This window comes from Cannabis sativa, chromosome 8 (genome assembly GCF_029168945.1).
Source record: "Cannabis sativa cultivar Pink pepper isolate KNU-18-1 chromosome 8, ASM2916894v1, whole genome shotgun sequence".
NCBI classification, from domain to species: Eukaryota; Viridiplantae; Streptophyta; class Magnoliopsida; order Rosales; family Cannabaceae; genus Cannabis; species Cannabis sativa.
Genome location: NC_083608.1, coordinates 47,864,276 through 47,887,420, shown reverse-complemented (window position 1 = coordinate 47,887,420; position 23,145 = coordinate 47,864,276). Strand labels below are relative to the sequence as shown.

The 23,145-nt window shown below is 29.9% G+C and overlaps 3 protein-coding genes across 4 annotated transcripts; 1 reads left to right on the top strand and 2 right to left on the bottom strand.

Annotated features, from left to right (window-relative positions):
* Nucleotides 1–334: 334 nt before the first annotated feature.
* LOC115698608 (uncharacterized) lies at nucleotides 335–2,199 on the bottom strand. Its single transcript, XM_030625727.2, has 2 exons — nucleotides 2,028–2,199; nucleotides 335–1,569 (listed from the first exon to the last, which is right to left on the bottom strand). The coding sequence occupies exon 2, from the start codon at nucleotides 1,565–1,567 to the stop codon at nucleotides 521–523; it is 1,047 nt and encodes a 348-aa protein (XP_030481587.2). The 5' UTR covers nucleotides 1,568–1,569; nucleotides 2,028–2,199; the 3' UTR covers nucleotides 335–520.
* A 1,518-nt stretch (nucleotides 2,200–3,717) lies between these two features.
* LOC115700892 (cytochrome P450 704B1) lies at nucleotides 3,718–8,253 on the top strand. 2 transcript variants are annotated; one of them, XM_061102152.1, is made up of 7 exons: nucleotides 3,718–3,845; nucleotides 4,664–6,314; nucleotides 6,413–6,628; nucleotides 6,727–7,023; nucleotides 7,105–7,485; nucleotides 7,588–7,788; nucleotides 7,935–8,253. In XM_061102152.1, the coding sequence occupies exons 2-7, from the start codon at nucleotides 6,000–6,002 to the stop codon at nucleotides 8,112–8,114; spliced, it is 1,590 nt and encodes a 529-aa protein (XP_060958135.1). In that variant the 5' UTR covers nucleotides 3,718–3,845; nucleotides 4,664–5,999; the 3' UTR covers nucleotides 8,115–8,253. The 2 variants fall into 2 exon arrangements, with proteins under 2 accessions (XP_060958135.1, XP_060958136.1); XM_061102153.1 differs by having other exon boundaries at nucleotides 3,741–3,864.
* Nucleotides 8,254–15,099: 6,846 nt separating this feature from the next.
* On the bottom strand, nucleotides 15,100–17,484 carry LOC115699665 (protodermal factor 1). Its single transcript, XM_030627183.2, has 3 exons — nucleotides 17,097–17,484; nucleotides 16,441–16,891; nucleotides 15,100–15,748 (listed from the first exon to the last, which is right to left on the bottom strand). Exons 1-3 carry the CDS (start codon nucleotides 17,224–17,226, stop codon nucleotides 15,430–15,432), a joined length of 900 nt encoding a protein of 299 aa, XP_030483043.2. The 5' UTR covers nucleotides 17,227–17,484; the 3' UTR covers nucleotides 15,100–15,429.
* Nucleotides 17,485–23,145: the final 5,661 nt, after the last annotated feature.

Sequence of the window (23,145 nt, the reverse complement as noted above, 5' to 3'; positions counted from 1 at the left end):
ATCCCATTTATGTTGCCTTACTAAGTAAAGGTTCATTTTCCTTAAAAAAGAAATATGGATTAATTTTTTTTTTTTATATATATTTAAATATTATAATAAATTTATTTTATTCCACAAAATAAATCATAACCATAAGATAAAATCAAAAATATTTAAGACATTTTTACCCCTGACCTTGAACTATTATGACTGTGGTGCCTTTGAAATTTTTTCACCTGTTTAAAATTTCTTAGAAGTATTCAGTGTTGAAATATGACTTTTATTTTATCTTATTTGGCCAACAAAATACTAACGTTATTTTTTATGTAGAATGTAAAAGTGAAAAACTTCTATGTTCCTTCCATTACAAGTGACTATATTTACACTTTAATTTCTTCAGTTGAATACAAATTTTAATGAAATGACCATCAGCTTTTACACTAAAACAAAACCTTATATACTTAAATCTTGGTTAGATTTTACACTCTGGTTCCTGAAACAATGTATATTATCCCTATTTGAGAATGACACATAGAATCAATCAGCTAAAATGTGACTCAAACCAATCAAGGATTTGTTCAAAAGCCAAACTAGTCATTTCATGGAATGCAAAAGCAAGATTCAGTTCCTCCTGAATGGGATGCAACAAATGCTCATCTATCGAAATACTTTCATCTTCTTTCACTGCTTTCTTCCAACGCGTTTTACGTCCATCATTTCTCATGTATCCATTTTCATCAACAAACCCTTTGAGCTTGAAGAGTTCAAACAATTTAGCAGAAACAGAATGATCAATACCTGGGATTCTGTCAGCCAAAAACTGTGGTGACAATGCGAACTCAATGCACTTGACCTCTGCAACTTCAGCACCTTTATGCCTTATAAGCTCCATGGTTTTATCAATCTTTCGCTGCCTGATACTATCTTTTGGCATGTGGACAAACATGGTGGGTGGATAGTTCTCCTTGGTTTCAATTCTTTCAAACACACCTTCAGCAATCATAAGTGCAATACTAGAGAAATCCAACTCTGTTGCAAGCACAGAAACAAAGTATCCCCCTGATGAGGCTCCCATGGCCACAAGAGGAAGCTTCTCTAATCCTTGTTTCTCAACCCACCATCTTATAATGTCTTTAGCAATCATTATCTCCTTCCCCATTGACCAGCATCTCCCAGCACTAGACATTGTAAGTACAGCAAATTTTCGAGAAAGAGCATGAAGCACAATCAACCTTTCTTCTGGCAAACCAATGCAATTAGAACAGTCAGGAGATTTGTCCCAAAAGTTAAGAGCTTGACCATCACATCCATGAGCAAGAAAGAGAACAGCTTTTGGTGAATTGGGCACTTGCCATATTACATCTGTACCATTTCGAAAAGCCATGGTAGGATGAAACTGCACCACTGACTCAAAGCTATTCCATTTTTGATTTTGAAGTCCCAATGGTGACTTGGTCGATTCCTGAGCATTGTTGGAACATAAAAATACTAACAACAGAATCAGTGAAGTAAGACAAGAGACCACAGCCAGAAGAATTCGAAATTGTGGCCTAATCCATGCCTTGGATTTTTTATAGTGCTTCCACATTGCTGCAAAAGGGACAAAGGGAATTTTCATATTCAACTAATTCAGAAAAATAAATGAACAAGGAAATGCAAACTATTCTTACTAAGTAACACATAAATCAATTAACCCTAGATTAATTTCTAATAAAACTACCTAAATATAGACATGTGTGTGAAAATCCAGAGACTGATTACAAGAACTTACTGGCTTAATTCTCAGTCATACAGCATTGATTTTAGGTATCAGCATTGAGGGTTTAGATTAAAGCTTATCACAGAGACAAAAAAAAAAAAGAACCAATTTCTAATAACAAATATTAGAATAGACTTAAATAAAAAAAAATTTCTTCTTCTTTTCTCGTTAATTGATTAGTGTCATCAAATAGTAAAATTGCACTAAATTGAGCATTGCACCAAACGCAGAAATGAATGAATAAACATGAATCTCCAAAATTTGATAATAAAGAGCAAAGAAATGATACCTTGATAAGAAGAGAAACCCTGGATGAGATCTAATTCAGGAATACGATGTGAGCTTAACTGGAAAGCTGGTTTTGGGTTTTTTCATCTGGCGAAGAAGAGCAGTTTAACAGCACGCGCTACGATTGCGAGTGGTTCCTGAAACTGAGGGCTAAAGGAAAGGCTAAGAACATGTCATATTGTTCTTAAACACACTATTTAACTAAAATACCTACAATATCTCAACTAAAAAAAAAAAAAACTAAAATAGCTACAATAGTGATATTTTGAAATTATTTACCCCTTATACTTATTTTTTTTAGGGTAAATACCATTTTAGATCCTGTGTTTTGCAAAAAGTTATAAATTGGACCTTGTGTTTTATTAAATGACAAAATGGACCCTGTATTTTCTAAAATAGTAAAAATAGGACCCTGAGCTTAATTTTTGACAACGTTTTTTTTAATACAACCAACTTGAAGACAATGCTTAATACGAACAGATACAAAAAATGTAAATAGTTTTATCATAGCACTTTTAGATCGGATTATAATTAAACTTTATTTTGACAAATAATCAATTCAGGGTCCTATTTGTACTATTTTAGAAAATACAGGATCCATTTTGTCATTTAACAAAACACAGAGTCCAATTGGTAACTTTTGTAAAACAGAGGGTCCAAAATAGTATTTACCATTTTTTTAATTTTTTTTTTTTTCAAATTTACGGTTTGTTGCCGCGCTAGTTGCAATAGGATTTTCTATACGATTTTTTGTTGCAATTTAGATTTCAAGGCTAGTTACAATAAGAATTTCTATACAGAATTTCGTAAAAATATAAAGAAAATTATTTTGAAGTATAAAAAATAAAAAAGCCCATTATTTAAAGTAAACCAACAAACCTATGATTTTCCTCAATTTTCATTTTTTTTTTGTTTTTAAAAAAAAATCCTATGATTTACCTTAAAAAAAAATCTCTAAACTTTTTTTTTTTCAATTTTTTTAACAATAAATATTTATTAAAAATAATCAAAATTTAATACAACATTAAAAAAAAAAAAACCATAATCTATCAAAATTAATTCGTCATCCACATTGAATACACAGACTACTAAAAATACCTCATAAAAATTAGACAACAAACTAATAAAGACCCTAAAATATTACTAAGAGGATATAATTAAACTCAAAATAATTAATAGCAGCCCAAATTACAACTAGCATAATAAATAGTAAGAATATATTTTTTTTTTTGGAATAAATAGTAAGAATATAATATCAGTAAAATAAAATAATGTCATACATAAAATTAAAAAAAAAAAAAAACTTATCTCTTTTGAATACTTTTTTTTTTTTTTTGAAACGGCTAACTTGAATACTTCAATGAAGACTTATTAGAACTAGTTAAATTTTCGTTAACTCCATAAAACGAAAATTTGGAATAACAAATTATAAAACATAAACATTATAGAACAAAAGCTCGTACAAAACAACATAACAATACAAAATATCACAACACTAAACTAGAGTGAAGAATGTTTTGAAAAAATAATCTTTATGACATTTTTTATTAGTAAAATAATTTTATAACTTTTTTTTTATTAGATATACCGTGAGACCATAAATAACTGTTACAAAATATCATAAATTTACATTATTCGACCCTAGAGTAAATTTAATATTTTACATTGTTATTGTTATTTTGACAAAGAAAAATATAAAATAAAATAAATAAAATGGGAAAATATAAAATATTATTCTTAAAAATTCATGTTAATCATTTACCCGATCAGCCAAAACCCTCCTCTTCCGTTGTTCGCTGCTTCTTCTTCTTCGACTCCGGTACGAACCATCTATTAAGGTTTTCCTGTGCTTTTGTTTTTCTATTGTATTAATTAATGGGGGAAGGGAACACACTCATACATTTTCTTTTCTTTAGTTAACGCAACTTATTCTAATTTTTAATACCATTTTCCCCCTCATATGTCTGTACCCTGTTTCCCCTCAAATTCAGGTTTCTTTCTTTCTTTCATTTATGCTATGTTTCTTTCTTTTTGTGTTTGTGTAGTGAAATTTCTTCTATTTCTAATGTGGGGTTGATTTACCCTTGTTTTTATGTTTTTTTTTTTTTTTTTAAAGATATAATGGATGAATGTAAATAATACTCAAAGTGGAAGATTAGGGTTTATGTATTTGACTGGATTGAAGGTCTTAATTTATATTCATATATGAATCTTGCTGCCTTTATAACAGAGTAGCTCATTATGATATACATTTCCATTTGGTGTCTTTCTTTATATAATTACTGTATGAGTTTATACAGAGTAGCTTAATATTATCTTCCTTAGTCATTGTTTCTGAACTTGAAAAACACACTTTCATTTCTTCTACTGGCAAATAATAATTCAATAGGGTGGCGATTAAAACAAGTGGGTGGTGTATAATGATTGTATATAATATAACAATGTTCTTTATATGATGGATTCTTCTAAAGAAACTTCATAGGAGTTACATGTACCCTAGTTACTTCTATTAGGAGTCCTCTAATTTGATATATAACACTTCATTTTGGAAGAACACCGTTTTGAAAGACAAGTTCTTTTTCTTTAAGATGATTATGAAAGGCTTTCTTTTTATTTTTCTTTCTTTCATGTCAACAGAATATGACGATTAACAAGAGTTGGATGAGTGTGAAGGATAGATCATCTGATGAGTATGTAGGAGGTGTAAAGGCATTTGTTGAAAGAGCTAAGGTTTACACTAATGAGAGTGGTCAAATTAGATGTCCGTGTGCGGTTTGCTTGAATCGAAATCTCCACGATTTAAGCACGGTTGAGCATCATTTGATAGAGAAAGGTATTCAGCATACTTATACTATTTGGGCTTATCATGGGGAATCTTACCCGCCTCGAGAATATGACAGTGAAGAAGAAGAAGATGAAGAAGAAGAAAGGGGCAGTAGTAACAGGGATGCATTGGCTGATTTGGTCGGAGAAGATTATAATAATCTTACTTTTTCAGATAAATTGATGCATATGAAGGCTGTTAATCAATTGAGTAATGAGTCATTTGATTCTCTTCTTAAATTGCTGAAAGATGCTTTTCCTCAAGGCACTGTTTTGCCAGAACCTCTATGTGAAACAGAGACAAATGCTCAGAATTTGCAGAAGAAGAGGAAGAACAACAACAACAAGAATTTGCCAAAGAAGAAGCAAGAACCATGAGGAATCGTATTTGTCAACCTTTTCTTATTTCACTGTCTATATCTTTTATGCTACATAGTATTGTATGAATGTTATGACATCATTTGAATATGTTTATTTGTGTGGATGTTAAATATCTTTGTTAGTGTTTTGCTATGTGTTTTTAGACTTTTTGTTTGAAATTTGAATTTTTAGTATTAAACTTTTTGATGGAAAACTTGGTAACAAAACATAGTAATATTAAGGGATCCCACAACATTTCAAATAATTTTCTAGGATTGTCTTGTTTTAATCTTTTTTGTTCTTTTATTTAAGGGAATTTCAAGGGGTTTATTTTTTTGGCCATGAAGGAAATTTCAAGGTTATCAACTTAGCAACACACTATAGTTGGTTGGTAGTTGGGATATGTAAGCAATTTTGTTTGGTTTAATATTTATATATTTTTACCAAAAAGCTTGGTTTGGTTATCTTCTATGAGATGATGAGGTGTGTAATAGAGTGTATTTAATCTCACCAATTCCTATTGTTACTATTTGTAGCAATAACTTCGCCTAAGGGATGATTAGGTTAGAAGCACAAAAGAAATGAGACAATTTTTTATACTAACCTATCCACCAACATACAAAGATTATTAACAAAATCTCAACTACTTTTCTAATACAAAAGATTAATGCTCACTAAACACATATTAATCACTTACTTCTTTAATATATTATAAAAACAATCCAAGCTTTAGCATTCTCTTCAACCCAAAGTGGCTTCCTTTCCCATATTATATTTTCCATTGAAAAAAATGGACAATTTTTTATTAGATTGTTCTTCTCAAAATGGATATACATTAATATTAATGCTAGGCTGCACTGTCTTATCATGGATTCTCATCCACAGATGGAGCCAGAGGAATAAGAAAGGTCCTAAAACATGGCCCTTAGTGGGAGCTGCAATTGAACAGTTGATTAACTATGACAAAATGCATGATTGGCTCGTTCAATATTTCTCTGAATTGAAGACTGTTGTGGTACCAATGCCTTTCACTACTTATACTTACATTGCAGACCCTGCTAATGTGGAGCATATTCTCAAGACCAACTTTGCTAATTACCCCAAGGTAATAATAATAATAATAACTAATATTAATGCATCAATTGTTTAGTCATCTTCAAGATTTTCATGCACATTACCAATTGTTTGTTCTTTTGTCAAAAGGGTGAGACTTACAGGTCTTACATGGAAGTACTACTTGGAGAAGGGATTTTTAATGTGGACGGCGAGTTGTGGAGGAGACAAAGAAAGACTGCGAGTTTCGAATTTGCATCCAAGAATTTGAGGGACTTTAGTACTATAGTGTTCAGAGATTATAGCTTAAAGCTCCATGGTATTCTTAGCCAAACTTCTTTTAAAAACCAAGTAGTTGATATGCAGGTATAGCATACCGAAAAATCTTGCCTTAATGTTATGTTATGTTACTATTGAAATACATTCATTCATAACAGAGCTTATGTGGATCATCTTTTTTGTAGGAATTGTTGATGAGGATGACTTTGGACTCTATCTGCAAAGTGGGATTTGGTGTTGAAATTGGAACTTTGGCTCCAAATTTACCCGAAAACAACTTTGCTCAAGCTTTTGACACTGCAAACATCATTGTGACATTACGTTTCATCGATCCATTATGGAGAATAAAGAGATTTCTTAATGTTGGTTCAGAAGCTTTGCTTGATAAGAGCATTAAAACAATTGATGATTTTACATATTCTGTTATTCGAAAGAGGAAAAAAGAGATAAAAGAAGCTCGCGAAAACAGCAAGGATAGCAAGGTAACATAACATAAAATCGCTCTTTATTCTGTTTTGTTGATCACTAAACTAACTGAAAATTTTTGATCATGATCAATGAAGCATGACATATTGTCAAGATTCATTGAGTTAGGAGAAGATCATGAAGATCAGTTTACAGACAAAGGCCTCAGAGATGTTGTGCTTAACTTTGTAATTGCTGGCCGGGATACCACAGCAACAACTCTTTCATGGGCAATTTACATGATAATGACACATCCCCATGTAGCTGAAAGGCTCTATTCAGAGCTCAAAACTCTTGAACAAGATCAAGCAAGAGAAGAAAATGTGTCCTTGCTCGAGTTCAACACCGACGACCCTAATTCTTTCAACGAAAGAGCAAGACAATTTGCAGGACTCTTGAGTTATGATGCATTGGCGAAATTGTACTATTTGCATGCAGTTATCACAGAGACACTACGCTTGTACCCTGCAGTTCCCCAAGTACCTACATTATACAAAATCTCACAATAGAGTTTTCTTTTAAGTTTTCAGTCATATCCAAACATTTTATTAGGCCTAATTGTCTACTTTATCATATCATAGGATCCCAAGGGAATATTGGAGGATGATGTGTTACCAGATGGAACAAAAGTTAAGGCAGGAGGTATGGTGACTTATGTTCCTTACTCAATGGGGAGAATGGAGTACAATTGGGGTCCAGATGCATCTTCATTCAACCCTGAAAGATGGCTCAAAGATGGTTTTTTCCAAAATGCATCACCATTTAAGTTCACAGCATTTCAGGTTAATTTTCATTATTAGTTTCAACTTAAACAATACATATGTGTCCTGGTTGACTGGGCTTTTAACAGTTGCTTTTAGACTTCCGAAATTCCAAAAACACTTCTGTTGTTATTTGAGTAACTAAAGACTCGTTTTTGTTATTGCAGGCTGGACCAAGAATCTGCCTAGGAAAGGACTCTGCATACCTTCAAATGAAGATGTGTTTGGCCATTTTGTGTAGATTTTATAAGTTTACTTTGGTGGCTGGTCATCCAGTGGAGTATAGAATGATGACTATTCTTTCAATGGCACATGGTTTGAAGGTTAACATCACCAGACTTCCTTAGAGAATAATTTACAAATATGAACACAAAAATAAACATTTGATCATCTGAATAAAGTCATCTTTATACTTGAAGTAACTTGTAATATTTTATGGGATTATATTATTGTTATTATATCTAACAAACAATGACTTAATTGGCATAATATTCCAGTACCATGTTATACGATATATATATCCATTTAATCTTCCAAGTTCTCATAACAATGACTCAGCATATATATATAATCCTTCAACAAGTTCTCCAAGGATATTATTAACAAGTTATTTATACATTTAAATATAAAACAAGAATCTTATTATAAAGGAAATGAGAGGATTATAGTCAAAAGCTCTGATGAAAAGTATACTAACTGATGAATAAAAGGTGTTGGGGAATATCTAGCTAGGGACAACATATTGCCTTGAGTAAAGAACCACTACAAAAAATCTTACTTTTTAGTTATAATAAAATTTGTGACTAAAAGTAAAAAAGTTGTAACTAATTATAAATTATTATTATTATGTTGTGATTAAAAGGTTCCTGGCTAAAAGTATTAGTCACAAAAATTACAATTTGTTGTGACTAAATATAATTTTAGTCACAATACTTGTTGTGACTAAAACTAAATTAGTGATCACTTATATCTAAATAATATATTTTAATCACAAGTAATATTTTATTGTGACTAAAAGTCACATTTAGTAAAAAAAAAAAAAAAATATGTTATAACTAAAAAGTTGTCACTAAAGATAACAGTTTTTTGTAATGAAGAATATATATATGATATATATTTTTTTTGCTTGAAAATATATGATTTATATTGGTCTCACTTACATATGAATTGAGTGCTTTTATAATAATGGTATAAATATTTTCGTCTTGCTAATTAGGATTTGTTTCACCGTCCCTTAACATGTATCGAATTTTGTCTCCTAAATTTTTTAGGCTATTAAAATATTTTTCTAAACTATTAAGATTTTTAGATTCAAGAACTTCCGTTTAATTTTACTAACAAGCATGCATCTGGCATAGACGAAAGTTTAGAGAGTACGATTTTGTACATGTTAAATTTCAGGGGACACAATTTAAAAGTACATAAACAATCACGCATCCATTAATAAAATTGAACAGAATTAGACTTAAATTCTTAAATCCAACAATTTTAATAGTTTGGAAGAGTTTTTAATTATGGCATGAAAGTTTCAGGAACATTAGATACATGTCAAAATTTGAGAAAAAAATCATAATTATTGAACTAAATATTTAGTAAATCTTAATCAAGTTACTAATATGATATATCATTATATTATTTGATAAGTTAGAAAATAATCAATTAATTATCAACTTTTTAGTTAAGGAGTATAATTGGAAACATGTCAACATTTGAGAAAAAAATCTTAATTATTGATCTAAATATTTAGTAAATCTTAATCAAGTTACTAATATGATATATCATTATATTATTTGATAAGTTAGAAAATAATCAATTAATTATCAACTTTTTAGTTAAGGAGTAGAGGCTATTTAGAGGAAACAAAATAGCTCACACTCTTGCAAGTTTGAGTTATAGAGATATTAAGCCACTAAGGCTAGTTTAGTGGTGAGGGAGGGATGGGAAAAAGGGAGAGGTCATCGGTTCGAACTTAGGACCTTAAAGCTATTAAACTATTAACTGATTGTAAAATACCATTTCGCTACACTAAAAAAAAGAGTTATAGAGATATTTTTAACATAATTTTGTCATAGAAATATAGAAATATAAAGATATTTTTGTAAATCTAAATCAGATTATAAATTATTTAATTCAACTTGTCAATTAAATATAAAGAAGATAAATTAGATAATTGCATTAAAATTCATTACAAGAAATGTTATTTTTACCGGTGTATTTTTGCCCTAACAAAAGTAGGCGTAAAGCTATCTGCGAATCTCGGTAGGTAAAAGAGTTTTTGTCAGTGGAATTGGCATTTGCGCCAGTAAAACATGCTTTTATTGGTGCCATTATGCATCAGAAAATATCATATGCTGGTGTAAATTAGGTTTTTATCGAGCGCCACATCATCCATGTACATTTGGGAAATTTGATTTTCTATACTTATTAAATTTAAAAATTTATTTTTTAAACCAATACATTTTACACTATAAAAAATATGCCAATTTTTTGAAAACCCCAAAAATACTCCCCTCATAACTCAAACCCTTTCTCTCTCCCTGAAACCGAATGAAAACAAACAAAAAAATAATAATAAAGCCCAGGTCCGATGGTCGGACCATGGGGTCCGATGGGGTCCGACCAATCGAACCCATCGGACCCCATGGTCCGACCATCGGGCCACTATCTCTCTTCCTCTCTCTGAAAAATATTCAAAACAAAAAAAAGGGCCCTGGTCCGATGGTCGGACCATGGGGTCTGATGGGTCCGATTGGTCGGACCCCATCGGACTAGGCCCTTTTTTTTCAATCGTTTTCAGAGAGGAAGAGAGAGAAGGGGGCTGGGGCGTGGGTGAGGGTCGTCGGGGTTGGGGTTTTCGTGGGTGAGGGTGGTGGCTGCCGTGGGTTGCTCGTGGGTGAGGGTGGTGGCTGCCGTGGGTGGTGTGTTGGTGAGTTGAGAGAGTCGACTGAGAGTGAGGGAGGAGAGAGATAGGGTTTGAGTTATGAGGGGGGTATTTTTGGGGTTTTTAAAAAATTGGCATATTTTTTATAGTGTAAAATGTATTGGTTTGAATTTTTTTTTTTTTTTTTTTTAAGTTTAATAAGTATAAAAAATCAAATTTCTCGTACATTTTTAGTTTGGGGAGGACTTATAAGTTTTTGCTTTTATTTGTTGTTAATTTTTTTTTTTCAATTTCTGTCGTCTTGTTTTTCTTGAAATTTCTGTTTTGTGTAAACTATAAATATATTATTCTTATTTGTTATTGCTTTGTCTTTACTTGTGAAATTTATTTGTTATGTGTGTGACTAGAGTTGGAAGTTTGTTAATTTAAAATGAATAGAACTTGTATTATTTGACATTTGAGTAAAAATTTTAGTGACACATACTTTAAAACGTAAAAGAATACATACTAGAAAACTACTTAATTACCTTTTAGCATTTCTTTATAAATTATAGTAATATAAACCCTCATATAAAGAGGTGCTAAATATTATTACTACCCTATAAACATTTCTCAACTGTTATTAGACAAACTTTTAGTATTTCTCAATAATAAATTTAATATTATCAGTGGATGAAGTTATCTTGGAAAGGCACGTACGAATTAATGAGAAGAGTACTATAGCTAGGATCGTAGTTAGTTTTGGTCCCAGTGGCTAGAAATTAATATGTATGTTTGGTTATATGATAGAATATTAATTGATATATGTGGCGTTTAGCTTCACATTTTGGGGATTATTAAATCCTGTGATAGCTAGACAGATTAATATTATGTGTAATTTGTCGAGTACGTACCATACTCTCTTGTGTCTCATGCTTGGAAACTATATATAGCTATGTATATATATGACAATATTGTTTATGAAAAGATCGACTAGTGTCGTTGTTATAGCTAATTAGTAGAGATCGAACGATGACACATTTAATTTATTAATAAGTCAAGGTCACAGTATATATATATATATATATATTTATATATAATTAAACACGTATCGTGTTGAAATGAATGGCACATAAATTTTTGTAGTTAATGCTCAGGAACAACATCATAAATTGGTTGGGTCATACTAGAAAGCTTTAGATATGAGATGTAGATCATTTTAAGTGATGAGGACTTTTATATTTTTGCAACCTAATTTCAAATGCAAAAACCTGCTTTTTTGATTGTAAGTTAAATAATTAAACCAAACTTTTAGGTGTGATAATTAGTTGATCCTATGGCCTTAATAATTACTGGCTTCATCCCTAGTTATTTCATGTTTAAAATGATATGTCTATATGCACACAATTTTCAACTTTGTTTTTCTCTCTGAAAAAAATTATAGTTTAATTTTAGTCTCTCAAATCTAATTAATAAAAGATTAGGAAGATTATCATCACTAAATTATTTTAGATTTTAATTTTGAATTTTGTTTTTTTTCTCTTCTTCCAATAATCTTTAGCATAATATGTTACGTACATAAATATATATACACGACAATATTGATATATATAGGTGGCGTTTGGTAACACTTTTTTAATCAGTTTTCTGTTTTTAAAAGTAGAAAAGTGAAAATATTTTTCAAAAACATGTTCTATAAAACTGTTTTTACTTTTCAATTTTATAATTAGAAATCAAAATTTTAAAAACAAAAAGAATCACTTTCAATATTTTTTTAAACAGTTTTTTTTCTTAATCAATCTTTTAGATTAGGACCAGACCCGGACCCAAATCCCCTCCCTACGGCCCTGGCGCTAAACCCGACTTTTGACTTGAACCCGAATCCGACCCCGGACCTAGACCCGACTTAAATAAAATCAAAAAATAAAAATAAAAATAAACTTTACAGAACACACTTTTGTTTTCTGTTTTTAAAATTGAAAAATAAAATTGGTTACAGAACGCATTTTTGTTTTTCAAAAACAAATTTTTTAAAAACAAAAATTTTACTTTCATTTTGTAATTAAAAAATTAAAAAACAAAAGTGTTACCAAACGACACCATAATTTATAGTGATAGTATGCAATATTGTGTGGCAAATATTCTAGCCACTTCTAGCACAAAGTGCTCCATGAAACTTGTGACTTATAGATATCCTTTAAGCTTTTGTATATATTCACATTATATTGACTTAATTGTAAATATGTGTATGTGTGTATGTATATATATACTGTGTTACAAATCTTGTGGCACGCGTGTGTGCTATAATATTCATATATGATATCATATATATTCCCATTTCTTGTCTTATAATATTCATATATGATATATGATATCATATATATATATATATATATCCACGTAGCTAGTTTTTGTTATTATGATGGTCCATGCAAGTTGCATATTTACTGTGTCTGGTTCCTAGAGAAGAAAAGTAAAAGGAAATAAACAAATTGTTTGAACCATTCAAACCTATATTATTTGAATTATATATATTGAAATTTTACAAAAATCATAATATTTTTCTTTTACCAATGAACGTTTATTTAAAATAATTTGAGCCTAATACATTATTATTATAGAAGAAAAATGAGAAAACATTCATCTAAATCAATTTATCTTCCATTTTTAAGTGTACAAACTATAATTTATGTGTACAACAAACATAAATTAGAAATATTTTAAAACAAATTAAATAACTAACTAAAAATATCATAAAAAATTAAAGATCCAAAAAACAAAAAAAAAGTTCTCTTAAAAAAAATTGAATAATTAACAATATACAATAAGAAATTTCTATAATACATTCTACTAAAAAATTGGTTTGGTAGACCTCTCTACTTTGTCATCTATGAAATTTTTTAGTCTGATATTTTGTTTTTCATAATCACATACGTGGTAATTATTTAAAAACATCTATAAATATTTTTAGAAAATTTGAAATAATTTACAGTAATTAATGTCAAAAAATAAAATTCAAACAGTACGTGTATAAAAAAAATGATTAATCATGTAAATAAAATATTTAAATTTTATTTTTTATAACATTATAAATTATTTAGATTTTTTTTAAAAATTTACAAATAATCTTAAATAACTATAACATAGAAATAAATTAAGCTAAAAAACTCTCTAAATATCTTAGAAAGTGTGTTATAAACATACCCTATACAATATATACCTTTGACGATCGATGTATCATAAAATGTTCTATATATTTAAAGAAATTATATACAGTTAAAAACTTGAATGAAAATAAACGTTGCTTTAAAATAATGAAAAAGAAAAAACGTACATACATATTGTACACATAGATTATATTATTAGAAAAAATAGTGGTCAATTTTATATTAAATATTTGCAGAGACAACTGGTCTTTGGACATACTAGCATGCATGTAATATGTGCACATAGATATTTATCTATAAAATACACCTGTCTTCCTACCAAAATATTAATTACGCGCACATGTCCAATTTCTGGTTTGTATGTATGGATTTTCCATAATTTATTATGATTTGGGCCACTCTTATATATATATATATATATTAGACAGATTTGATTAATTGAATTATATATTACATAGTCATTTCTGGAAAACAGTATTATATATCAAAACAAGAAAATCTGGAAAGTAGTACTTATTACATGATCTATTGGCATTGTGATCTTTCTTTTCCAATATCTTCCAAAACCCTAACTTCTTTCACATACTATATTCTGTCTATCTCGCATATAAATATTAAATAATATATGATTTTCTTTTGAAAGGATTAATAATATATGATTAAGAATGACTAAATTAAATTATGATTAAAATAATTAAGTTAACATGCATGTAAATTGTCTATATTAACAAATATATTAATTTCATTTTTTTCCATGAAGCAATTTAATTACAATTGTCAATTAAATATACGGATTGTAATTAATATTTTAATTTGATCAATTTTAGTGATAGAGAATTCTATAAGTCATCGTCTCTAGCACTCTCCTTAATGTCATTATCATATTATATAATTTAAGAAAATAATTTTTAAAAAATATTTTGCTAACTAATTATAGAATGCCACCTATATATATATAGAGGCGCTAGACAACATACTTATACTCAATAACAATGCTCTTACTGATAATATTAGAGCATTGACGTTAGCTATTGGGCACCTGTACGTAAGCATCTCACGATTAATTAGCGATATATTCTATAAAAATTATTTTCTTAAGTTATATGAGATTTGATATTTAATTATTTACACCAATAATAGTATCACGTGTGCTAAATACCAAAGATATTTTTTAGCAATTCTCATAATATTATGGTAAGGAAAGAAAAAACATATAGATAAAAATTGAATAATTAACGGCGTACGTACTAATAATTAAACAATGTATTAGTTAATAATTAATCGAAATGAAGAATCAACACAATATATAATAAAATCCTTGATAATGATCATATTATTAATTCTATGACAATGCAGTTTTTAATTGCTGTGGCCGGAATAAAACTATAACTTAATTAATTAAGAACATTAATTCAAGATGTAATTTATAATAAGAGAGTACTTAATTAAAACAATACATAATATAATAATAATAAACAAAGAAATTAATAAAGTCTTTCGTACGTAGGTAGAGCTAATTTCATAAAATAAAACAGCAATTAATTAATATAAATATAATTCAATTAACACACTGATTATCTGCATGTGGTGCATGCTTAGCTAGTAGTATATAGTGACTCTGTTCTGTTTTAATTTTTAGTGTTTTTTCTCGTTGGCCATCTTGAAAAGACGGGCTTGGGCGGCGGCGGCCTTGTTGGAGCCAAGGGCGGTGACGAAGCTCTCTCTTACTTGCTTGTTAGAGTAGGCGAAGTTGTGGTCGATCATCGAGTTGAGGAAGGCGGCTGTTCCTTGCCTGTATAGCTCACCAAAACCGTCGGTTCGAGTGTTTGATAAGGCGTCTTTCAAGTTGGCATTGGCTCCAACTCCTGGCACGCTTGGAACTCCGAAGGCGTTGCCTAGAGTTCCCCACCATCCCAATAAACCCCAGATCATCTGAGGATGGTTCCTCCAGTAACTGCAATTTATTATATAAGATCCGATATTTAATTAATAATACTTAAATATTTTAAAAAATACATACATAAATAAGTTATTAATATTTAAGAGTGGGGTTCTTAAATGTACCTAGCTAGCTATACACCTATTCTTTTTTCTAAAAAAAAGTGTTCCTAGTTAGCTAGATAGTAGTATTAATCTATATCATATGCCTTTCTGCATATACACACGTACGTACATGCATGCATTGACATAAATGTATAAAAAGTTCAATTTGATTAAAATATTTTTTTTCTTTTTCTTTGGAGTACTAATTATAAAGGGCACTTGAATATATAAGACAAACATCCAAAATAAACTGAAAAAACTACAAAAAGAAAATTATTTTTAGTGTGAAAAAATTATAACTAATTAAACATAAATTATAATTTTATGTTATCATTAAAAAATAAATGTCAGTATTAAATGTGTTTATAGCCAATACAATGAAATTCCTACTAAAAATAAATTAGTGATAACTTATATTTATATTATTTTTTAATGATAAATAATTTTTTTCTATATAAAGTGATATTTAGTCACAAAAAATTTTTGTTGCAACTAAAAAGTTACCAGTAACGTTTTTGGTAATAAAAATTCACTATACTTGTAGCTAATATTGAAACATATATGTAGTATGGTAGGGTTAATATGTATATATAATGTACTTACTTGCAGGTGAAGGGAGGTGAGTTGGGGTCAGGGAGATAAGGAGGGGTACTAGGAGTGGTGGGAGAGGTTGGAGTGGGAATATCTGGGGATGGAGTGTAAGGAGTGGTTGGAGTGGGAGTGTATGGAGTGGTTGGGGTGGGAGTGTAGGGAGTAGTTGGAGTTGGAGTTGGAGTTGGAGTGTAAGGAACGGTTGGAGTTGGAGTGTTTGGATCTGTTGGGGTAGAAGGAGGGGAAGGATAGTATCCGCCGCCGTGGCCCGAAGAAGGAGGAGATTTTGTTGATGGGGTTGGGCAGTTGGATGGTGTCGTTGGTGGGGTACCGTAGCTTCCGCCGCTGCTGCCGTGTGACGGTGTCCCATGGTGGCTGTGATGTGGTGGTGTCGAATAGTGAGGAGTTGATGGAGTTGAAGGAGTTGATGGAGTTGATGGAGTTGAAGGAGTAGGAATATGACCTGCATTTTCATACATAATAACATCATTAAACACATCAATATTAATTATTAATTAAGTACATATATATATATATTATTAAGTATTGGAGATATATTTATGTGATACACTAGTGTTGACGACATATATATCAACTATTAATTAGTATTATATATAGTGAAAGCTTAAGCTAGCTATCATGATGATATGTGTATATATAGTAATTACCAGTGGATGGGGGGTCATGAGAGTAATAGTTCTTCTGGTCATCAAAGGTAGGGGTGGAGGAGATGACAGTAGTGATGAACAAACTCCACAACAAAAGAGAAAGGATCATCATCTTGCTCTTGTTCTCCATATCTTTGTATGAGCTAGGAAAGAGACAAGCTAGTAGTATTTAGGGTATATGATGATAGTAATTTGAAGAGAAGAGGTTGAAGAAAGTGGTAAATATATAGAAGGAGAGAGAAGCTATAGTGTGAAGAGTAAATAGAAGCAGGTGAAGGAGTATGTGGTTAGTTGAACTCTTGCAGACCTCATTTATGATCTTATTAATTTACTCTCCTGCCTTCTCTCTACCTCAATAATGATCCCTTCAACATTCAATTCTCTCTCTCTCTCTCTCTCTCTCTCTCTCTCTCTCTCTCTCTCTCTCTCTCTCTCTCTCTCTCTCTCTCTCTCTCTCTCTCTCTCACTATATATTTTTTTTTTCAAATCATCAATTATTAATGTTGTTAATTAACATCATCATCATCTTTCTCTATCTCTAGATCTCTTAATTTAATCCTCTCATTTGTATAATTAATGATATTCATCTTATCCTAATTTATGGGCATATATATATATGTATCATTTATTACAAGTATATCAGTGTCTATCGCTAATTTAATTATATAATTAGTAGGGAAATTTACATGGTATACTAACTTATGTCATTTTCTTACAAAAATACTGTTAGGCGGTATTTTTTACTTTTTTACTGTATTTTTTTATAAGTTTTATACTGCAGTATACTGTGTTAAGTTTCACTGGTGTTCTACTGGTGTTTTACTAGTGTTCTACTGTTGTTTTGAGTTATACTGCTTTGTGTTTTACTGGTGTTTTATAAAAACACAGTATTTTTGAAAAAAATTCCGTGTGACAGTATTTTTGTAAAAGTTAACCAAAATTCCAGTATTTTTGTAAGTTTCCCAATTAGTATCGACAACACACCACACATGCACATGCAGCTAACTACTACTAACTCTTTTTTTGTTTTAAAAAAAAAAATCCTAGTTATATATATTTCTATATATATGCACACTATGAATTTTTTTATTTTTATCACAACAAAATTTATAATTAAAATACTCGATAATTTAATTATACCAATAACAATATAATATCTAATTAAGTGATACGTGCTAGCTAGTAATGCTTGTAGCATTTCTCTTAGCAAGCCATTGATTTTAATTGGATTTAATACCAATTTCTAAAAACTAGATGTATTTTTGTTTGATAACTTTGATAGCTCAAAGGTTGTTTTTTCTAATATTGTGAAAAAACTACGTTTTCTTTTAAATATCCGTTGCTAGCTACTGCCTGATCTTCTTTCTTGCATTTTTCTTTTATTTTCATCCTTTTCTTTTTCTTTTCAATTAATACATATTTAATTATTCTGGCATGGATCGATCGATTCTTATTTCATGAGCTGGCGTATAATTTTGTCATCATAATTTTTTTCCATAAATAAATTAAAAAAAGAAAAAGAAAAAAAAAACATCTAGCTAGTTCTTTTATAACACTACTCATTCAAAGTTGAACAGGTTATATACGTCAAAATACATGTAATTATACCAACATTAATAATAAGATCTCACTAATATATTAATAAAGCTAATTAAGTTTGACATGATATAGTTTTTTTTAAAAAAAAAATCATGTAAGTATTTATATATTAATTTATTAAGGTGGAATAATATTGACCATAAGAGTCAACAAAACCCTAGCATGATATTGACATGCACACACAGCAGGTGTATATATATATATATATATGTGTGTGTGTATTGTGCTGCAAAATGATTCCCATAATGACCAATCTGACCTTTGTATGGTAACAAAGGTAAACACAGCCTGAATCTGAATCTGATCATCATATCAGTCCAATGCTGTCAATATATATAATATTCTTATACAACGTTACATGAATAAATCCATATATATATAAATATATATTTGTATTTATCATACCGGCCATGGTGTATGGACTCGGACTATACTTAATTTGGTCCCCAATTAAACAAGAATATATATGGAGAATTTTTTTCGGGAGTACTGACTGTTTTTAATTCATATTTTCTTAAAAAAAAAATATATTGGTATGTATATATATTTAACTAGAAATTTCATTACTAACTCAGTCTCAACAATGACATGAAGGGATATTAGGCTTTGAAAAAAATTTGGTATATATATAGGTACTATGTGTTTTTTCTCAATTTTGTTAACCGTGAAAGAAAAAAGGTCACATAATTAAAACCTAAGTACCATGTATCATGAAAAACATGCATAGATATTAAGTTCAATTGTAATTTTGATCAATTATTATTTATCCCCTATAATATTAATGGGACACACAATAAGATCACCTATCAGCCTTAATAAAATATCAGCTCATATAGCTAGCGCATTATATATGATCATGAATGGTTTTTAATTGTTATAGTTATTTGTAGTTGGATATATCTATTCTATATAAAGTGTGTCTATATAACTAAAATTCTTGGTTTATGAGAAATTTATGGGTCACTTTTAATTTTTATTTAATAAAATAATAATAAAACAAATCTTATTAATATTTGAACTGATATTTTAATTTTTATTTAATAAAATAATAATAAAACAAATCCTATTAATATTTGAACTGATATTAAATATTGGAGAATCACAACCCATTTAAAAAGAAAACCCATTTGGTAAACTTAACAGAGATTAACCCAACCGTTAACTTATATATAAATATAAATTAAACCCTTAAGCCGTTGTCAACCCCGACTTCTGTGATATCAAATTATCAATCACATATTAAATTTACTTTCTTTTTTCTTCCCACTTCAAAATAAAAGTAATGGCCATCATATACAATATAACATAACCAATTGGTCGTTTGGAATGCACTGAGGAATTTATTGTTATAGAATTTCGTTTTACTTTGAGAGATAATGGGATGCGTGCAGCTTTTCAGTTGCTCCTGGTATTTGAGGTAAACCCAATTGATCTGTGCCGTCAGACTTTAATCATAGCTTAGTAGCTGGTAAATCTAATTTCTCATAAACCAACATAGGTTTCTACTAAGCTGTTATTCTTTTTGTAATTGTGGTAAACCCAATTGAAACAGGGACAAAGCTTTACATATCAATCTTGAAATATGGTGTTTCAAACGAGAATATTAAGGTTACTTTCCCCATTATTTCTAATTATATTTTTTTTCCTTCATATATATACATATATGTATTAGCTTTAAATAAACATTTTATATTATTCTTTGTTTATTCTGTGATTATATTATTACGATTATTACGTTCTGCAATCTATATTTTTTTAATTTTCTTTTTATCTTACCCTCATTTAAATAATAGTTTAAGAATATATTTAAATCATTAAGCTTTCTTAAACACTAATATATTGCATTCAGTATTCAATAATAATCTCACTTTCAAATAACATAGAAAAAACCTAGCATAAAATTTAATATACGTGCCTTGCAAGTAATTTTTTGCTAGTATATATATATGTATATATATATTTATATAAGATATTATGAATAAAAATTCACGTGATGATGTCTATAATAAAGTTTATTTTATTTACATATATACGTGTACTGTTTTTTTTTTTAATTTGTGGCTTGAGGGTTCACTCATTAATATATTTATTTTCCAGCTATATATATATATATATAAATTTATATGTATTAGATAGCTAGGCAAAGGAAACTGGTCAAACCATAACATAAAGAGTGTAGATATATAAACCATAACATATGTAAAGAGGAAAAGCTGGTGATGATAATTAAATAAAACCTAAAAAAAAAGAAAGAAAAAGGAAAAAGGAAACCTCAAAAAGATTGAAAGTTGAAACACAGAAAGTGGAAGTTGGGTTGGGTTCTCTGTGCAAATTTAATGAGTAGCAGAGGAGTAGTTGAGTTTCTAATAAAAAGTGTTAGGAATGGAGTAATGAAAGACAGCAAGAGTAGTCAATTTTGAGTCTATGGCTATATATATATATGTTAATTTTTACTGTTATAATTGACTCCAATTTTAACCAATTATTATTAAAGTCTTTTTTAAAAAAATAAAAATAAAAACACAATTAAATTTATGGAAGGATATAACAATTGGCCAAGACTGTGCATGCCCTATAATTGTACAGTATATATATTATCATATGATTAATTAAGGGAGGCTAGCTAGAGTGAATGTCAATTAATGCAAAAAACAAAAAGATAAAATGTAGATCAAGTTCTATATATGTTTGGACCGAGTATGGAAGACAGGGTTTACATCTAATGCTACATATCACTCTGATTATCAACCCAAATCACTGGACAATTAACTAAAAGGTGCATATAATTCATTAAGTAAAGATACTTGTCATTTGACTTCAGCAGTTGCATTTGCTAAAACTCTAAATTCGCTTTATGTGCTTGACCTATAGCAACAACGTGTTGCTTTTTTTATAGACCAAGACATAATGTTTCCTCCCAAGAATAGAACATAGCCACTTGTAAATTGTCTGTCATCTACACAACTTGCCCAATCAACATCCGAATAGGTGGACAAAGTGAGAGATGAAGTAGGTTTTAGATGTAAGCCTTCTAATATAGTGCCCTTAACATACTTGAGTAGCCTTTGCAAGCTTCTAAGTGAATGGTTATTGGAGCCTTAATGAGCTGACTGAGCTTGTTGATAATAAAAGTTATATCTAATCTTGTAAGAGTGAGATATTGCAAGGCTTCTAATGTGCTTTTATACAGTGTCTAATCAGGAAAAGGCTCTCCCTCTGTAAGAGACAGTTTTGTTGCTGCACTAACAGACCTAATTTGCACATTCCATGTGCAACTTCAGTAGAAGATATGTTATGTACTTGGTTTGAGACAAGTACATGCCAGCATGATCTCTGTAAACTTCTACCCCAAGAAAATAGTGTAAAGAGGCTAGATCTTTAAGAGTAAAAAGTTTGTTGAGGTCAAAAATGAGCTAATTTATGGGATTTAAATCTGGACCTGTAATGAGTATGTCATTAATATACACTAGTAAATAGATAATATTTGAATATCAGAGCCATGAATGAAGGGTAATGCATCAAACTTACGAGATTGAAAACCCCACTATATCAGACTTTGTCTTAACTTGTCATTCCAAGCTCTAGGAGCCTGCTTCAGGCCATATATAACTTTCTGTAGATAACACACATGAGTAGGGTATACTTAGGATCCTCAAAACCTTGTAGTTGTTTCATGTAATATGTCTCTTGTAGTTGTCCATTCAGAAAAGTATTATCAACATCAAGCTATTTTACTTTCTACTTAAAAGAAACAACCAAGGTAAGAATAGTTCTTATATTATCAGGTTTGAATACTTGGGAAAAAGCTTCTTCATAGTCTATTCCAGGGGTTTGTAAGTAGCCTTTTACAACAAGCTTTGATTTGAATCTATCCAATGTACCATCAACTTTGCAGCTTTTAAGGCATAAAACTCATGTTGCATAGATGCTAGCCTATGGATCTTTTAAAGCAGCTACTATGGATTTTGATTCAGTGGGAAGAAGAGACTTTGGTAGAAGATGTTTCGTAGCTAAGTATGCCTTTGGCTTAACAATGCCACTTCGGGATCTAGTTTTCATAGAATGATTCCTTGTGACAGTGGAGGTAGTGACATTCACTGAAGCTGAGATAATTAGTTGTTGGTGTTGGTTTGTAACAGGCTCAAAAATTGGAGAAAGAACATTTGAGGATGCCAACAACTCTAGTTGTTATGAGATTAGCATAAGTGTTTCTGGTTGGATAGTGGAAATGGGTGGAGGGTTGTCATGTTACGTGATATGAGCTAATATATAGGGTGTTAAATCTGGTTGTACAAGTGTTGGAGATGGAGGGAATCTTGACTGATAAGTAGATGGAACATCTGGAATAGGAGATGTAGGGATCTCAAATCCAAGAATAGAAAGTTTGTATTAGTAGTTGCATTAGTATTGATGAATTGAAAGAAGTAGTGGGACAAATTTGAGTAAGAGA